This window comes from Fistularia commersonii, chromosome 36 (genome assembly GCF_037954325.1).
Source record: "Fistularia commersonii isolate RoL2024-O1a breed Wild chromosome 36, RoL_Fcom_v1.0, whole genome shotgun sequence".
Lineage (NCBI taxonomy): Eukaryota > Metazoa > Chordata > Actinopteri > Syngnathiformes > Fistulariidae > Fistularia > Fistularia commersonii.
Window position 1 is genome coordinate 7,769,250 of NC_141319.1, and position 15,758 is coordinate 7,785,007.

Consider the following 15,758-nt stretch of genomic DNA (forward strand, 5'->3'; position numbering starts at 1 on the left):
TGTGTGTGTGTGTGAAGGAGGACCTCGCTCCTGTGTCTGCTGGTCCAACAGGTCCAGCGGTTGGAGTTATTTTTAGTCATGTGACGCTGTGACTCCGCCCCCTCCTCCATGTCCGCCGCCACCAGTGGACACTCGTCCTGCTGTCTGCTCCATCTGGTCCATGATGGGCGTCTGACTCGAGCAGAACCTTCTCACACCTTCACTGTCACAACACACACACACACACACACACACACACACACACACACACACACACACACACACACACGTCCCACAGAGGCAGAGAAGATCCTCCTGGACCAGGGGATGAAACCCCGAGGAGCCAGAAGTCTTGGACGCACCTTCAGGCCCGGGAACGAGAAGGTCTCCGGAGACCTCCGGCCTGCAGGGGGCGCCGGCGAGCCTCCCGTCCCATGACGTTGGAGTCTCCTCCGAGGTGGCGTGACCCCTGGCCTTCACACGTGCGTTCAGGTTCGGTGGGGGGGGCGGAGGTCAAAGGTCAAGGGTCCAGGTCTCCGTTCTCAGGTGGAGGTCTTCCTTCTCACAGCTCCTGCAGAAACTGTCTTGGTCTGTTAACCCCACGGTCCCCCTCAGACCTTCTCAGGGCCCCTCAGACCTTCTCAGGGCCCCTCAGACCTTCTCAGGGCCCCTCAGACCTCCTCAGGACCTCCAAGACCTCCTCAGGACCTCCACCCAATGTCACACACACTGTTCTGCTCTGCCAACACGCCGACATCACAATACAGAATAAAAAACTCCACTTCCTTCCTGTGTGAAGAGTCTACTTCCTGTTTCCTGTTTCATACTTCCTGTTTCCTGTTTCCTGCTTCTTCTTCTTCCTGTTTTCTGCTTCCTGTTTAGCTCCAGTCTAATTTTAGATCCTCATGGGATTTCACTCAGCAGTGCACAATGCACTCTGTGTGTGTGTGTGTGTGTGTGTGTGTGTGTGTGTGTGTGTGTGTGTGTGTGTGTGTGTGTGTGTGTGTGTTGGGGGTGCACATGAGCAGATTTTGCCTCTGGAAGAAAAGAAGGATTTATTTTGGGCGACAGAGGAAAACAAATCTTGGACAGTTGGGAGGAAAGAAATTAACTGCTGGACACACACACACACACACACACACGTTATATGTAAATATTCAAATGTGTGTGTGTGTGTGCGTGTGCGTGTGTGTGTGTGTGAGAGAGAGAGAGAGAGAGAGACATGCAGAGTCTGCCCCCTAGTGGTGGCAGCAGGTCAGTGCATGACGTCTGCTTTTCTTCTTGTTTTATTATTACTATTATTATTATTATTGTTATTATTGTTATTATTTTACTTTATCTTATTCGGTTGTGAATTTCATTCTGATTGAAGTCTGTCAGAATGACATTGCTCGCAGTCACATTTATCAATTGGATCTTGAAAATCAAATCTCATCGATTTCCGCGGCGGAAACTGAGTTTTGATTTAAAAAAAGGATCAAACATTCAAATAAATCACTTTTAATAAAGTTGGATTCATGAAAACAAGTTGAATGAGAACAAAATCAATGCAAAGGAAATGGAAAAGTTATGGTATCAGTGTGAAAATAAAGGACCACAGGTGGACCAGAGGTGGACCAGAGGTGGACCACAGGTGGACCACAGGTGGACCACAGGTGGACCACAGGTGGACCACAGGTGGACCAGAGGTGGAGGAACAGCTGAAGGCAGGTTGGAACGGATGGAGGTCAGTGGATCAGCCTGAGGAAAGGAAAGGTGGAGAAATGTGGCGCTTCCTCTTCGGGAGTGAGGAGGATGGAGATGATCTGGTAAGAGTCCATCAGAGGGACGACACCTGGTAGATGTTCTGGAGGTAAAGTCACGTTGAGATGGTTTAGATGTGGACAGAGAGGAGATGGAGAAGATCTGAGGAGAAGGATGCTGAGCCTGGAGGTCTGGAGGAAGACCTGAGAGGAGGTCCATGGAGGGAGGGAGGACGGAGTTGGTGTGAGAGGAGAGGGTTGGAAGGAGGCAGATGATTGGCTGAGGGTTAGAAGGAGGCAGATGATTGGCTGAGGCCCCTGCAGTGTAGTAATAGTCTGATCCACCAGAGGGCGACAATGTTCTTTCTTTCCTGATGGGAATCCAATGGGTTCCTGCTATCCATCTCCATCTCCATCTCCACCTTCATCTCCATCTCCATCTCCATCTCCACCTTCATCTCCACCTTCATCTTTGGACACCAAACACCTTCTTTGAATTTCCCTTTTTTCATAAATGTTTACTTTTTAATTTTTCTATGTAGCCTCTTTTAGTCCTGCAGTAATAATAGCATATAATTACTTTTGAATTTGACTGTCAAATATCATTCAGTTTTTTCTGTTTGATTTAAAATAATTTGTTAACATGAAATAAATTTACAAATCAACTCCAACATGATTTATTCTATAAATCAAATGATCTAAATATGAATGTATTGTGTTTGCCAGGTGTTTGGTCCTGTTCATGCCTTCGTCCAGCAGAGGGAGCGTCTTCAAGACCTCCATGGATGGAAAGGTTTCAATGTTGGATGAATTTTAAATCCAAATTCTATGAAAATGGAAATGAATTAAATTTATCAAATTGTCACAATGACACAAAAACATTTTTATCATTTATTTTCCAGCTTTAGACAAAATCACACTAAAATGAAGGTGCCATCGCAGGTCCTGCAGGTTCTCCAGGTTCTTCAGGTCCTGCAGGTTCTCCAGGTTCTCCAGGTTCTTCAGGTTCTCCAGGTTCTTCAGGTTCTGCCCCTCAAGCCAGAGCAAAGCAGGAGGTCTCCTGGCAAGAGGCGTGAAGACGGGACTCTCCTCCTGAAGTCCAGAGGGGAAGGTAGGAGGCACCAGACCGGATCACCTGAGAATCAAAACGTGAGGAGCAGGAGGACTCAGAACCATCAGCTCTGATGGTTCAGAGTCAGAGGAGGACCGGCCTTCTGCTTGGAGACCTCCTGCTAGGAGACCTCCTGCTGGGAGACCTCCTTCTCGGACACCCCCTGCTGGAACACCCTCTGCTGGGAGACCTCCTGCTCAGACACCTTCTGCTGGGACGAAGATGGAGGCGTTTGGAAACCTTCAACTTCATTTCTGGTTCCATATTTGAATCTTCAAGTGAAGAAAAGTCAGACGGTAGAAAAGTCCATGTTTTTATTTCTTATAAAAGATAGAAAACGGTGAGGAGCAGTATTTGGACCAGGGAGGGGACTAGAGGAGACCAGGACGGAGACTACAGAAGACCAGGGAGGAGACTACAGGAGGAGACCAGGGAGCACACCAGAGGAGACCAAGGAGGAGACAAAGGAGGAGGCCAGCGAGGAAACCAGGGAGGAGACTAGTTATGAGACTAGGGAGGAGACTAGAGATCAGGCCAGGCAGGAGAATAGAGAGGAGACTAGAGTGGAGACTAGAGAGCTTACTAAAGAGGATACGAGAGATCAGGCCAGGGAGGAGGAGGCTAGAGAGGAGACAAGTGAGTGGACCAGAGAGGAGACAACAGAAGAGCCTCGGTGTGCGACTAGATTGGAGACTAGAGTGGAGACTATAGAGACTTGTTTTGTGACTAGAGAGGATACTAGTTGTAACACTAGAGTGGAGACTAGAGCGGAGACTATAGAGGAGACTTGTTTTGTGACTAGAGAGGATACTAGTTGTAACACTTGAGTGGAGACTAGAGTGGAGACTTGAGAGGAGACTAGTTGTGAGACTAGAGAGGAGACTTGAGCGGATACTAGAGAGGAGAGGAGGCCAGAGAGGAGACTAGAAAGGAGTTGGAGGAGATTACAGAGGAGCCTAGTTGTGCAACTTGATTGGAGACTAGAGTGGAGATTATAGAGGTAACTTGTTTTGAGACTAGAGAGGACACTGGTTGTAACACTAGAGGAGAATAGAGAGGAGACTAGAGTGGAGACTAGTTGTGAGATTAGAGAGGAAACTGGATCGGATACTAGAGAGGAGGCTAGAAAGGAGACCAGCGAGTAGACCAGAGTTGTAAGTAGAGAGGACCCTGGTTGTGAGACGAGGGGGGACTAGAGAGGAGACTAGTTGTGAGACTAGAGAGGAGACTAGAGTGGAGACTAGAGAGGAGACAAAAGAGGAAACTAGAGTGGAGACTAGTTGTGTGACTAGAGTGGAGACTAAACAGGAGACTAGAGTGGAGACTAGTTGTGTGACTAGAGTGGAGACTAGAGTGGAGACTAGAGTGGAGACTAGAGTGGAGACTGGAGAGAAGACTAGTTGTGTGACTAGAGTGGAGACTAAACAGGAGACTGGAGAGAAGACTAGTTGTGTGACTAGAGTGGAGACTAAAGTGGAAACTAGAGTGGAGACTAGAGTGGAGACTAGTTGTGTGACTAGAGAGGAGACTAGAGAGGAGACTAGAGTGGAGACTAGAGAGGATGCCTCACAGGAGATGTCCTCCAGCTGTAGTCGGGCTCTCCTGCTCTGGCAGAACCTGCCTGGGAGGAGTTGGAGAACCTAAGGACATGCAGACAAACAGCACAGTGCCATGCAAACAGCTCCTGCTCCAGGAGGTCACTTATCACGGGATGTTCTTTGCCCGGCATCTCCTTGGAGGACCTGAAGCTGGCCGCCGGGGACTCGACCTCCTGCGCTCCTTCTCCTATTGGCTCTGCATAAACTTTATTCCGGTAATCACCTCGTTCGCCGGACAGCGCCCCCTGTGGCCGCAGGTGAGACCCGCAGGAAGGTGCTCAGCCCTCCGTCTCCTGCCACTAGGGGGCGCTGTCCGTCCCTCCTCAGGCGAAGCGCACCTGCAGCTCCTCAGCGCCTGAATGGAAGACGGCCATATTTAAAGTCCAGGAAAATGGCGGCTGAAGGAAAGGTAGGGATCTGAGGTGTTCGGACGGATGTGGGTGAAATGCTGAGGAGGAGAGGGAGAGACTTCAGGCTTCCTCTCCCTCTCCTGCATCCTGGGGTCCTGGTGGAGATGTTAGCCTAGCAGCTTTAGCGCACTTCAACTCTTTCTTCGACGCAATGAGAAAGTTTCTACGTTCGGGACAGAAGAACTCGGACCGACGCGACCTCGGAGCGAAGGTTCCTGCCGTCTGATCTGGACGAAGATGGAACGCTAACAACCCGTAGATTACTAGCAGCATCAGACTGAACCCTTTACCCCAGGCGACATCTTCTCGGCCGAAGTTGTCGGACGAGGTTACAAACACAAAGCAGCAATGTGTCCTCTTAGTATTAGCTAGCATTAGCATGGTCTTGTGCTAAGTTGGTACCGCTGAGGCTCCAGGGAGACAAAGCGGTTCCCCACTTCCTGTCGTGGAGACAACGGACACAACGGGCAGCAGCTTTGGAGAATTCCTGGCAGACAGCTGATTCCTCCTGACGGCTCCCGCTCCCTCCATCGTACCGTCTCGCATCTAAACCGAGCCGGAGATCAACACTCAAGGATCCCCGCTTCCCCTTCCACAGAAGGTTCACCCCCTTCAAGAAGTTACAGCCAATGGAACGTGTTCAAGGGGTTTCTGACTCTTCCAGGACAAGCCGGAGCGGCAGGAGCCTCAGGGAGCAGAGATCTTCTCCTGCGGATTCCGACCTCTGCTGAAACTGCAGGGATGGAGGATCCTGCCGAGGACGAGGACACGGCCGGCATCGCAAACCCCTGACCCAAAACACCGGGAGCAACCAGGAGCAACCAGGAGCAACCGGGGCAACCAGGAGCAACCAGGAGCAACCGGAAGCAACCGGGGCAACCAGGAGCAACCGGGGCACTGACAGGGATCAGAAGGTGACGTTTCATCGGTCAGACCAGGCACAGATTCGACCAGAACCATTCCCTGAACATGTAGGGTACCATCAGACCGACTGCACCTTCTGGACACTTTTCCCAGCTCCGAATGTATGCTTGGTGTCGGCGTCGCCTGAAGGCGTCCCTGTTGCCCCGGGGTGATCAGGGTCTGAAGGGGAGGCCCCCCCGCTCCGCTTCCACCCACCATCAACCACCCACCCTGTACTTTCTTGGATGCGACCGCGCCGCCTCCACCTCGTTTTCGGAGCAAATACCGGACCGACTCTCTGCGTGTTCTGGAGGTTAACTTACAACTGATAGTATCTAAACGTAGTAAAGTTCTGTTTGTGAAGAACCCGCTCTCGGTCCCGGAGACCGAGATGCTTCTAGTTTGCCGAAGAGTCAGGAAAGAGTTTTAGAACCGTGAGCGTCGCAGTTTGTGCAGATGTCCGGGCTGGAGGAACGTCCGGCGGGCGGCGTTCCACTCCGGCCAGCTTCGTCGCCATCGGTCGGGAGAGACAGGCGCCCGGCCGGCGAGGGTCGGCAGACCCCCCTGCACCTGGAGAGGCACCCGGTCATCTCAGGACGCCTCCCGTCCAGCGGTACCTGACGTATACCCAGACGAGAGTCCTCAGACGTTGGTCACGTGATCAGGATTATCCCTGACTTCGATGCACTCGATCTCCTCGCGCTCCCGCTCCCGTTCCCGCTCGCGCTCGCGCTCCTTCCGCTTGGCCCTCTTCTTCTTCTTGTGTCTCTTTTTGGACGGCGGGAAGAAGGTGAGGAAGACGGGGAGTATGACGAAGCAGTGCAGCACGGTGCAGCCCGCCGTGAGGAGCGAGCACTTGAACAGTGTGTAGGTCAGGTTGGAAGGCACAAAGACCAGGGGCATGATGCCGATGACGAAGCAGGAGGTGTTCTGCAGGATGGCGGCCCCGTGCTCCTCCAGCGCCAGCTTGATGCACTGCGTCCGGGTGTGCTCCGTGGCGAGCACGAAGGTGTACAAGTGCGGAGCGCAGTGATCCATGGCGAAGTTCAGGGTGTAGATAAGGCACAGGATGGAGATGCTGTCCATGCCGACGTTCCAGAGGGTCATGAGGCCCAGGACGCCCAGCTCCACGGAGGTCACCGTCAGGATGAGCCAGAAGTTCCCCAGCGGGTTGATGACCAGGAAGAAGGTGAGGATGAGGATGGTGAGCACGCTGAAGCCCGAGGTCAGGATGGGCGAGATGACCGAGGAGCTGTAGCGGTCCATGAACACGAACGTGGGATTGAAGGCGATGAACTTGATGCTGTTGATCAGCATCAGCGGGCGCAGCTTCTCCAGGAGCTCCACCACCTCCTCGCGCTTCTTCTCCGTGGTCCGCGCCACCAGGTACATGCGCGAGGCGATGATGTCGTACTCGTCGGTGTCGCGGTTCTTGGTGAAGATGATGTCCTCGGTGAAGTGCTGGTACTCGGGGCTGCGCAGGAAGGAGCCCTTGAGGATGGAGATGAAGTCGCTCTTGGTGGACGCGCTCACGTTCACCACCTTCAGGTAGTGGAAGAAGTTGTCCATCCAGGAGATCTTGTTGAAGCCGTGGCTCAGAGTCTTCAGGTGCTCCTGCACCGTGGCGTTCCAGTACTCGATGGGCTCGTAAATGTAGAAGCCGATGACGGGGCTGTAGTTGCTGAAGTACTTCTGCTGGGTCAGAGCGTAGGAGACGCTCGGAGAGTTGCTGGCCAGAAGGTTGACGATGTTGGAGCCGTCGCTGATTTGTAAACATCCCATGAAGGAGAAGGAGGCGTAGATGAGATACAGGATGACCACGAAGGGCTTGACGTAGGTGTTGGTGATCCACTCGGTGTAGTGCTCGCGCAGGAAGTGCTGGATGAAGTGGTTCTGGTAGGGGACGCTGTCGTGGTGCGTGGACAGGTCGTGGCCGTCGCTCATCATGGTCTTGAACCAGGTGGGCTGGCGGTCCAGGTACTCCACCGACGGGATCTTGCAGCAGAACACGCTGTGGTAGCGGTTCTGCTCCAGCTGCCCGGCGAACACCAGGCAGGACCCGTAGAAGGAGAACACGTAGAAGTAGTTGACCAGGATGGCCACGCACATGCTCTGGCAGAAGATCTTCACCGACTCGATGTTGGTGAAGGGGCTGGCGCCCATGCCGAAGGTGATGATGTAGAGCGAGCTGGTCATGGTGTAGCAAACCATCACGTCCGCAAAGGCGTCCGCCACGCGCTCCTTGAACGGGAGGCTCTCCCTGGTTCTCCTCCAGCCCGCCAGAAGCTCGAACACCCCTTTGGTCCCGTGGCCTGTAGGACCAGAGAGAGAACCCGCTGAAGACCCGCTGGAGATCCGAGCGCCCGGACAACATGGCGGACGGCGGCGCCGGAGCCAACGCCTGCTACCAAGAACTAAGACGGGACCCGTCTTCTTCTGCTGGTCTTCTGCTGGTCTTCAGAGTCCAGAACCACAGAGCGCAGTTCCACTCTGGGCTGAGGGACCTTCAGCCATCACACACACACACACACACACACACACACACACACACACACACACACACACACACACGCCACTCATTTCTAAAGGACTTGATCTGCATATCTGGCACCAACTCTGTGTGTGTGTGTGTGTGTGTGTGTGTGTGTGTGTGTGTGTGTGTGTGTGTGTGTGTTGTAAATAATTCATTTTCCATCTTCAGCATCATTTTAAATTCTTTCAAATCTAGCAGGTGGGCGGGGCTTCCTGCCAGTCTCATACCTTCTCCACCTTCTCCACCTCCTCCTCCACCCTCGCCTCTGAGGAGCCACATTAGCAATGCTAATGCTAGCACTGGTGCTAACAGACCTGAAGAACGTGCCTCCAAGGTGACAGAACCCTGGAGACCCACACACAACGTTCTCCAGAACCACCAGGAAGGAGACCCGCAGTGACTGGTGGAAACACCTGCTGGCCTGGACCTGGAGGTGAAGGTGAGACTGCTTGTTCCTGAACCATCTCGAGGTTTCCTCCGAAGCGTTCCAGGATGGAGGCTTGAAGAGCAAATTCAGAGCCAGGCTTCCTGTCACATGACCTTCTCTCCGCCCCTCCCTCTGCAGAGGACCTTCTCCTCGCCGCAACATCTGTCTGCCACTTTGTGCTGACCTTGCTCTTCTGTCCTCCACCCTCCTTTATTAGCCCCACACACACACACACACACACACACACACACACACACACACACACACACACACACACACACACACACACACACACACACACACACACATACACACACACACACACCTTCTGCAGTATCAGACAGCCTGCAGGAGTTTTATTTCCCAGAAGCTCCTGAGAGGCTGTGACCTCACAGGCGTCCAGAAAGCAGAAGAAGAAGGGCTTCTTCATCTTCTTCATCTTCAAGCCCTGATCTAGATGATCATGGTTGATGGTCGTACTGCACCCCAAATACACTTTATGGTGATTCTCACACACACACACACACACACACACACACACACACACACACACGGCGGCTCACCCATGGCGAAGAAGGGGATCCCGAGCAGGGTGGAGTTGAACTTCCCGTCAGAGATGAAGAAGATGCCGGCGGCGGTCACGTTGGCGATGCAGATGGTCAGGACGCCCAGGAGGCCCAGGAAGGGCTTCCCCCGCAGGCAGTCCCTCATGGAGCTGGAGATGGTGGCGGCCAGGAGCACCAGCACCAGGCTGACCAGGACCTCCCCCTTGGCCAGGACGCCGGTCTGGTGGAAGTCCCTCCACAGGCTGAAGGAGGTGAGGGACTGGATGTGGAGACGCTCGGCGCCGTGAGGAGCCTGGGAGGTGGACAACCTGCGGACCAGGGCGCAGAACTCGTTCTCCCAGCGCTCGGCGATGGCATCCTGGACCACCGGCCCGTGGTTCCGGAGGTAGTAGGTGATCTGGACGGCCCGGGCGAACTTCACCTGCTGGTCCCGGCTGTTGGGCGAGAAGGACACGCCTCCCAGCTGGTGCCCGATGAAGGACACCCGGCCGTTCTGGAGGACACGCCAGAAGAAGACATCTGTTACCGGGGAGGCTGCGGGGTCAAGGTCACCGCCTTCTGGAGCAAACACCTGCACCGCTCAGGATAGAACTCTGGTCTGGAATCTCTTTGAGCACCAGGACCCGGGAGGACCATGGAGTACTAACGAGGACCTAGGAGGACCCAGGAGGACCAACGAGGACCCAGTAGGACCATGGAGGACCCAGGAGGACCTGGGAAGACCATTGAGGACCAACAAGGACCCAGAGGAACCCAGGAGGACCATGGAGGACCAACGAGGACCCAGAAGGAGCATGGAGTGCCAACGAGTACCAACGAGGACCCAGGAGGACCCAGGAGAACCCAGGAGGACCAACGAGGACCCAGGAGGACCCAGGAGGACCATGGAGTACCAACAAGGACCCAGAAGGACACAGGAGAACCCAGGAAGACCAGCGAGGACCCAGGAAGACCAACGAGGACCCAGAACAACCTAGGAGGACCTAGGAGGACCCAGTAGGACCTGGGAAGACCATGACGGACCAACAAGGACCCAGAGGAACCCAGGAGGACCTAGGGTTGACCATGGAGGACCCATGAGAACGCAGGAGGGTCCAGAAAAACCCAGGAGGACCCAGAGGGCCCCTGTGGATCCTCAAATAACCTTTCATAACCTGAGAAGGAGGAGAAATGAGAAATGTGCACATGGACTGGAACGAGCTGCAGAGTCTGGACCTCCTGACCTGGAGGAGCCTAAAGAAACCTCTGAAGAGCTTCTTCTCCAGTCTCTGCTCCCTTCAGGTCTCCTGTCCCCTCCATCCATGAACCTCCTCTCTAAAGTACACAAATACTGCAGTCCTGCAGTCCCATCTGAGCTGGAGGTACCCCAGAAGATACAACCCTGATACCATCAGGAGCTCCTCCGTGTGTGTGTGTGTGTGTGTGTGTGTGTGTGTGTGTGTGTGTGTGTGTTCAGACCATGGAGGACCTCATACTAGAGGTTCCTCCTGTGAAGGTGCTCCTGCTAATGGCTCGTAAACCCTGCATGTCCATGTTTGATGGCCCTGCGTTCCTGCTTCCCTGCCGCCCCAGAACATTAAAAGATACAAGCTGTGGGCCATCAAGCAGATGATCACCTGGACCTTCTGCGCTGTCATTAACCTCCTGGCGTGTCTGCGGGCTGGTCGTTAAACCCCGCCCAGATGACCCGCCACACCTTCTCGCCACGTGGAGGACGGGCCGCTGTCGCCATGGAAACGTGCCGGCTACGTCAACACCTCGCGCTGCTAGCTAACGCCTCCGGGGATCTTCTCATCTCCACCGTCCGTGGAGGAGGCCGGCACCGCGCCGTCATCTGCCGCCCGGCTGGTCCTCAACGCCATCATCATCCATGATGTTCCACAGGAACATGGAGAGCCCACACAACCTTCAGAGATGGACAGCAAAGTCCTCCCACGCCTGTTGTTGCCGTGGTAACGGACACGCGGCAAGACTCCTGCAGTCAACCTTCTCCCGCCTGGGTTCTCCTCCATGACCGGGACGTGATGGTCCTGAGGGTCTCCTCTCCTGGAGGAGGTCTGACCCCCCCCGGCGAGAAGGTCGAGGCTGAAGGTCAAAGCAGTGACACCTCAAAGTTCTGGAGCAGAGAACCTGCCAGAACCTGATCCACCGTCAACGCGTGGAGCCTCCAGACCAGGACACACCAGGTCCTGGTTCTCCAGCGGGTCCAGGTCTTGGTCCAGGTCTGTGAGCGTCTCGGTGCAGAGGAGTGTGTGACGGTCGTGCACGTGTGTGTTGTGAGGCACGGTGACGTGTGTGTGGTGCTGCGGTTGCCGAGCAACCGGGAGAAGGGGGGGGTGAGGATATCCCTGTGTGTGTGTGTGTGTGTGTGTGTGTGTGTGTGTGTGTGTGTGTGTGTGTGAGCAGCTACATGCAGCCAGTGGTTTCACCTGCAGCTCCACCATGGAGGTTCCTCAGAAGGTTCCCCACAAGACAAGCATTCAGTTAGAATCACAGTCTGAACCTCCTCCACCTTCTGCAGCTGCTCCTCCACAGAACCCTGAGATCCAGGTCCAGGAGCAGGTGCAGGTCCAGCAGTGGAGGAGGCTCACCTTGAGGGTGGTGCTGGAGGAGCCCAGAGGAACCTACTCATGGTGTGGGCTGGTTGGACATGGGGGTGTAGGTGGAGGTCCAGATGTATGTGGAGATGTTGATGTAGGTGTTGATATGGAGGTCCAAATACAAAAGTAGGTGTAGATGTAAATGGCGGTGGAGGACCAGATGGAGATGCAGATGCAGATCCAGATGTAGGTGTTGATATATATGGAGATCCAAATGTAGATGGAGGTCTTGATGTAGATGCAGGACCAGATGTAGATGGAGTTCTAAATGTAGACGGAGGTGGTGGACTAGATGTATGTAGAGGTCCAGATGTGCGTAGAGGTCCAGATGTAGATGGAGGTCTAGGTGTATGTGGAGGTGCAGGACCAGATGTATGTGAAGGTCTAGATGTAGATGGAGGTCTAGATGTAGACAGAGGTGCAGGACCAGAGGTATGTAGAGGTCTACATGTAGATGGAGGTGCAGGACCAAATGTAGATGGAGGTCTACGTGTATATGGAGGACCAGATGTAGATGGAGGTGCTGGACTAGATGTATGTAGAGGTCCAGATGTAGACAGAGGTGTGGATGTAGATGGAGGTTTAGTTGTATGTGGAGGTCTAGATGTAGATGGAGGTGCAGGACCAGATGTAGATGGAAGTCTAGATGTAGATGGAGGTCTAAATGTAGGTAGAGGTCCAGATGTATGTGGAGGTCCAGATGTAGATGGAGGCGCAAGACCCGAGGTATGCAGTGGTCTAGATGTAGATGCATGTCTACATGTAGATGGGGGTGCAGGTCCAGAGGTATGTGGAGGTCTAGGCGTAGATGGAGGTCTAAGAGTAGATGGAGGACCAGATGTAGATGGAGGTCTATGTGTAGATGGAGGTCTAGGTGTAGATGGTGGGCCAGATGTAGATGGAGGTCTAGATGTAGATGGGGTGCAGGACCAGAGGTATGTGGAGGTCTAGGAGTAGATGGAGGTCTATGTGTAGATGGTGGTCCAGATGTAGATGGAGGTCTACATGTAAATGGGGGTGCAGGATCAGAGGTATGTGGAGGTCTAGATGTAGATGGAGGTCTAGATGTAGATGGAGGTCTAGATGTAGATGGGGTGCAGGACCAGAGGTATGTGGAGGTCTAGGAGTAGATGGAGGTCTATGTGTAGATGGAGGTCTAGGTGTAGATGGTGGGCCAGATGTAGATGGAGGTCTAGATGTAGATGGAGGTCTAGATGTAGATGGAGGTCTAGATGTAGATGGGGTGCAGGACCAGAGGTATGTGGAGGTCTAGGCGTAGATGGAGGTCTATGTGTAGATGGTGGTCCAGATGTAGATGGAGGTCTACATGTAGATGGGGTGCAGGATCAGAGGTATGTGGAGGTCTAGGAGTAGATGGAGGTCTATGTGTAGATGGTGGTCCAGATGTAGATGGAGGTCTACATGTAGATGGGGGTGCAGGATCAGAGGTATGTGGAGGTCTAGGCGTAGATGGAGGTCTAGATGTAGATGGAGGACCAGATGTAGATGGAGGTCTATGTGTAGATGGAGGTCTAGGCGTAGATGGTGGGCCAGATGTAGATGGAGGTCCAGATGTAGATGGAGGTCTAGATGTAGATGGAGGTCTAGATGTAGACGGAGGTCTAGATGTAGATGGGGTGCAGGACCAGAGGTATGTGGAGGTCTAGGCATAGATGGAGGTCTAGATGTAGATGGAGGACCAGATGTAGATGGAGGTCTAGATGTAGATGGAGGTCTAGATGTAGATGGGGGTGCAGGACCAGAGGTATGTGGAGGTCTAGGCATAGATGGAGGTCTAGATGTAGATGGAGGACCAGAGGTATGTGGAGGTCTAGATGTAGATGGAGGTCTAGATGTAGATGGGGGTGCAGGACCAGAGGTATGTGGAGGTCTAGGCATAGATGGAGGTCTAGATGTAGATGGTGGGCCAGATGTAGATGGAGGACTAGATGTAGATGGAGGTCTAGATGTAGATGGTGGGCCAGATGTAGATGGAGGACTAGATGTAGATGGAGGTCTAGATGTAGATGGAGGTCTAGATGTAGATGGAGGTCTAGATGTAGATGGAGGACCAGATGTAGATGGAGGTCTAGATGTAGATGGAGGTCTAGATGTAGATGGAGGTCTAGATGTAGATGGGGTGCAGGACCAGAGGTATGTGGAGGTCTAGGAGTAGATGGAGGTCTATGTGTAGATGGAGGTCTAGGTGTAGATGGAGGGCCAGATGTAGATGGAGGTCTAGATGTAGATGGAGGTCTAGATGTAGATGGGGTGCAGGACCAGAGGTATGTGGAGGTCTAGGAGTAGATGGAGGTCTATGTGTAGATGGTGGTCCAGATGTAGATGGAGGTCTACATGTAGATGGGGGTGCAGGATCAGAGGTATGTGGAGGTCTAGGCATAGATGGAGGTCTAGATGTAGATGGAGGACCAGATGTAGATGGAGGTCTAGATGTAGATGGAGGTCTAGATGTAGATGGGGTGCAGGATCAGAGGTATGTGGAGGTCTAGGCATAGATGGAGGTCTAGATGTAGATGGAGGACCAGATGTAGATGGAGGACCAGATGTAGACGGAGGTCTAGATGTAGATGGGGTGCAGGACCAGAGGTATGTGGAGGTCTAGGCATAGATGGAGGTCTAGATGTAGATGGAGGACCAGATGTAGACGGAGGTCTCGGAGTAGATGGAGGTCCAGATGTATGTGTGGGTCCCAGAGCGGGTGCAGGTGCTCACCTTGAGGGTGGTGTTGGGGAAGCCCAGAGGAACCCTGCTGACGCTGCCGTTGGCGAGCAGCGCCGTGCGCACGTCCTCCAGCACGGACACGATGTCGTCCAGCAGGCAGCGCTTGTCGCGCGCGCTGAGCACGCACAGGTGCGCGAAGGTGTAGTTGAATCCGCGGTAGTGCACGCGCAGCTGCAGCACCTGCCGGTGCACGCGCAGCACCTGCTCGGCCGCCTCCAGGACGTTCCCGCCGGCGCCCGCGGCCACGATCAGGCGCCCGTAGCGCCCGGGCGTGTGCAGGTCCGAGTAGAGCTTGTGCGTGGATCTGTCCGCGGGGAACAGGCTGTTGGCCAGACTGCGCTCGATCTTCGCCAGGCTGTGCGTGGGCGCCGCGAGCGCCTCCAGGTCGGTCTCGGGCCGGAAGCGGCTGAGCACCGTGGATCCGAAGATGACGGTGAGCACGGCGGGCACGGTGAGGAAGAAGACCGGGTGTCTGCTGACGAACAGGCCGAGCCAGTAGAAGGTCGCCTTCAGCCCGCGGTGGAGCACCTGGCGCAGCATCATGGTCCAGCTTCTTCTGCTTCCTCCTCCTCCTCCCGCGCTTCACGCCGCGGCTCGTCGGCTCCCCGCCGTCTCGCTCCGCGCGCATGTGACCTCGCGCGCGCGCCCGCGAACGGACGCGCGCGCGCGCGACAGCCCGCCAGCCAGCGTGCGGCGCACACCTGCACGCGCGGAGAGAAGAAGAAGAACAGGAAGGAGAAGAAGAAGAAGAAGAAGAAGAAGAAGAAGGAGGAGAAGCAGCGGCGGCACTGCAGCAATCCGAGGGGAAGCGCGTGCACGACGGGGAGCTTTTCCTTCCTCTCGAGCGAGCGCGCACGATCCCGCTCCGGCGTGACGTGCGGGGGGGGGGGCTGCGGAGACTGCGCCGCAGCCACCGGACGCGTGCGTGCCCGCGTGCGTGCGCGCCCCCCGTCTGCCTCCGGCTCCCGCACCAGCGGCGGCGCGATTTATGGGGGGGGGGGGGCAGTCCTGCAGGTGACACACACACACACACACACACACACACACACACACCTTCTAGCCCCGCTCACGTGACGGGGGGAGGAGCCGCGTGGTGTGTGAGAGGCTCCTCCCCCCCGTGCTCCCGCTCGGGTGCAGCATCTTCATC

The 15,758-nt window shown here is 54.6% G+C and overlaps 1 protein-coding gene across 1 annotated transcript; it reads right to left on the minus strand.

Annotated features, from left to right (window-relative positions):
• Positions 1 to 3,132: 3,132 nt before the first annotated feature.
• ptchd4 (patched domain containing 4) lies at positions 3,133 to 15,492 on the minus strand. The gene is made up of 3 exons (XM_086143266.1): positions 14,603 to 15,492; positions 9,267 to 9,762; positions 3,133 to 8,055 (listed from the first exon to the last, which is right to left on the minus strand). The coding sequence occupies exons 1-3, from the start codon at positions 15,152 to 15,154 to the stop codon at positions 6,386 to 6,388; spliced, it is 2,718 nt and encodes a 905-aa protein (XP_085999392.1). The 5' UTR covers positions 15,155 to 15,492; the 3' UTR covers positions 3,133 to 6,385.
• Positions 15,493 to 15,758: the final 266 nt, after the last annotated feature.

What these genes read in the sequence shown, in the direction of transcription:
- ptchd4 (XM_086143266.1), bottom strand. Translation starts at nt 15,154, where the DNA reads ATGATGCTGCGCCAGGTGCTCCACCGCGGGCTGAAGGCGACCTTCTAC. An exon ending in TCCCCAACACCACCCTCAAG is followed by an intron (nt 9,763 to 14,602) that starts GTGAGCACCTGC and finishes CGTGTCCTCCAG; the next exon opens with AACGGCCGGGTGTCCTTCAT. An exon ending in GATCCCCTTCTTCGCCATGG is followed by an intron (nt 8,056 to 9,266) that starts GTGAGCCGCCGT and finishes CTGGTCCTACAG; the next exon opens with GCCACGGGACCAAAGGGGTG.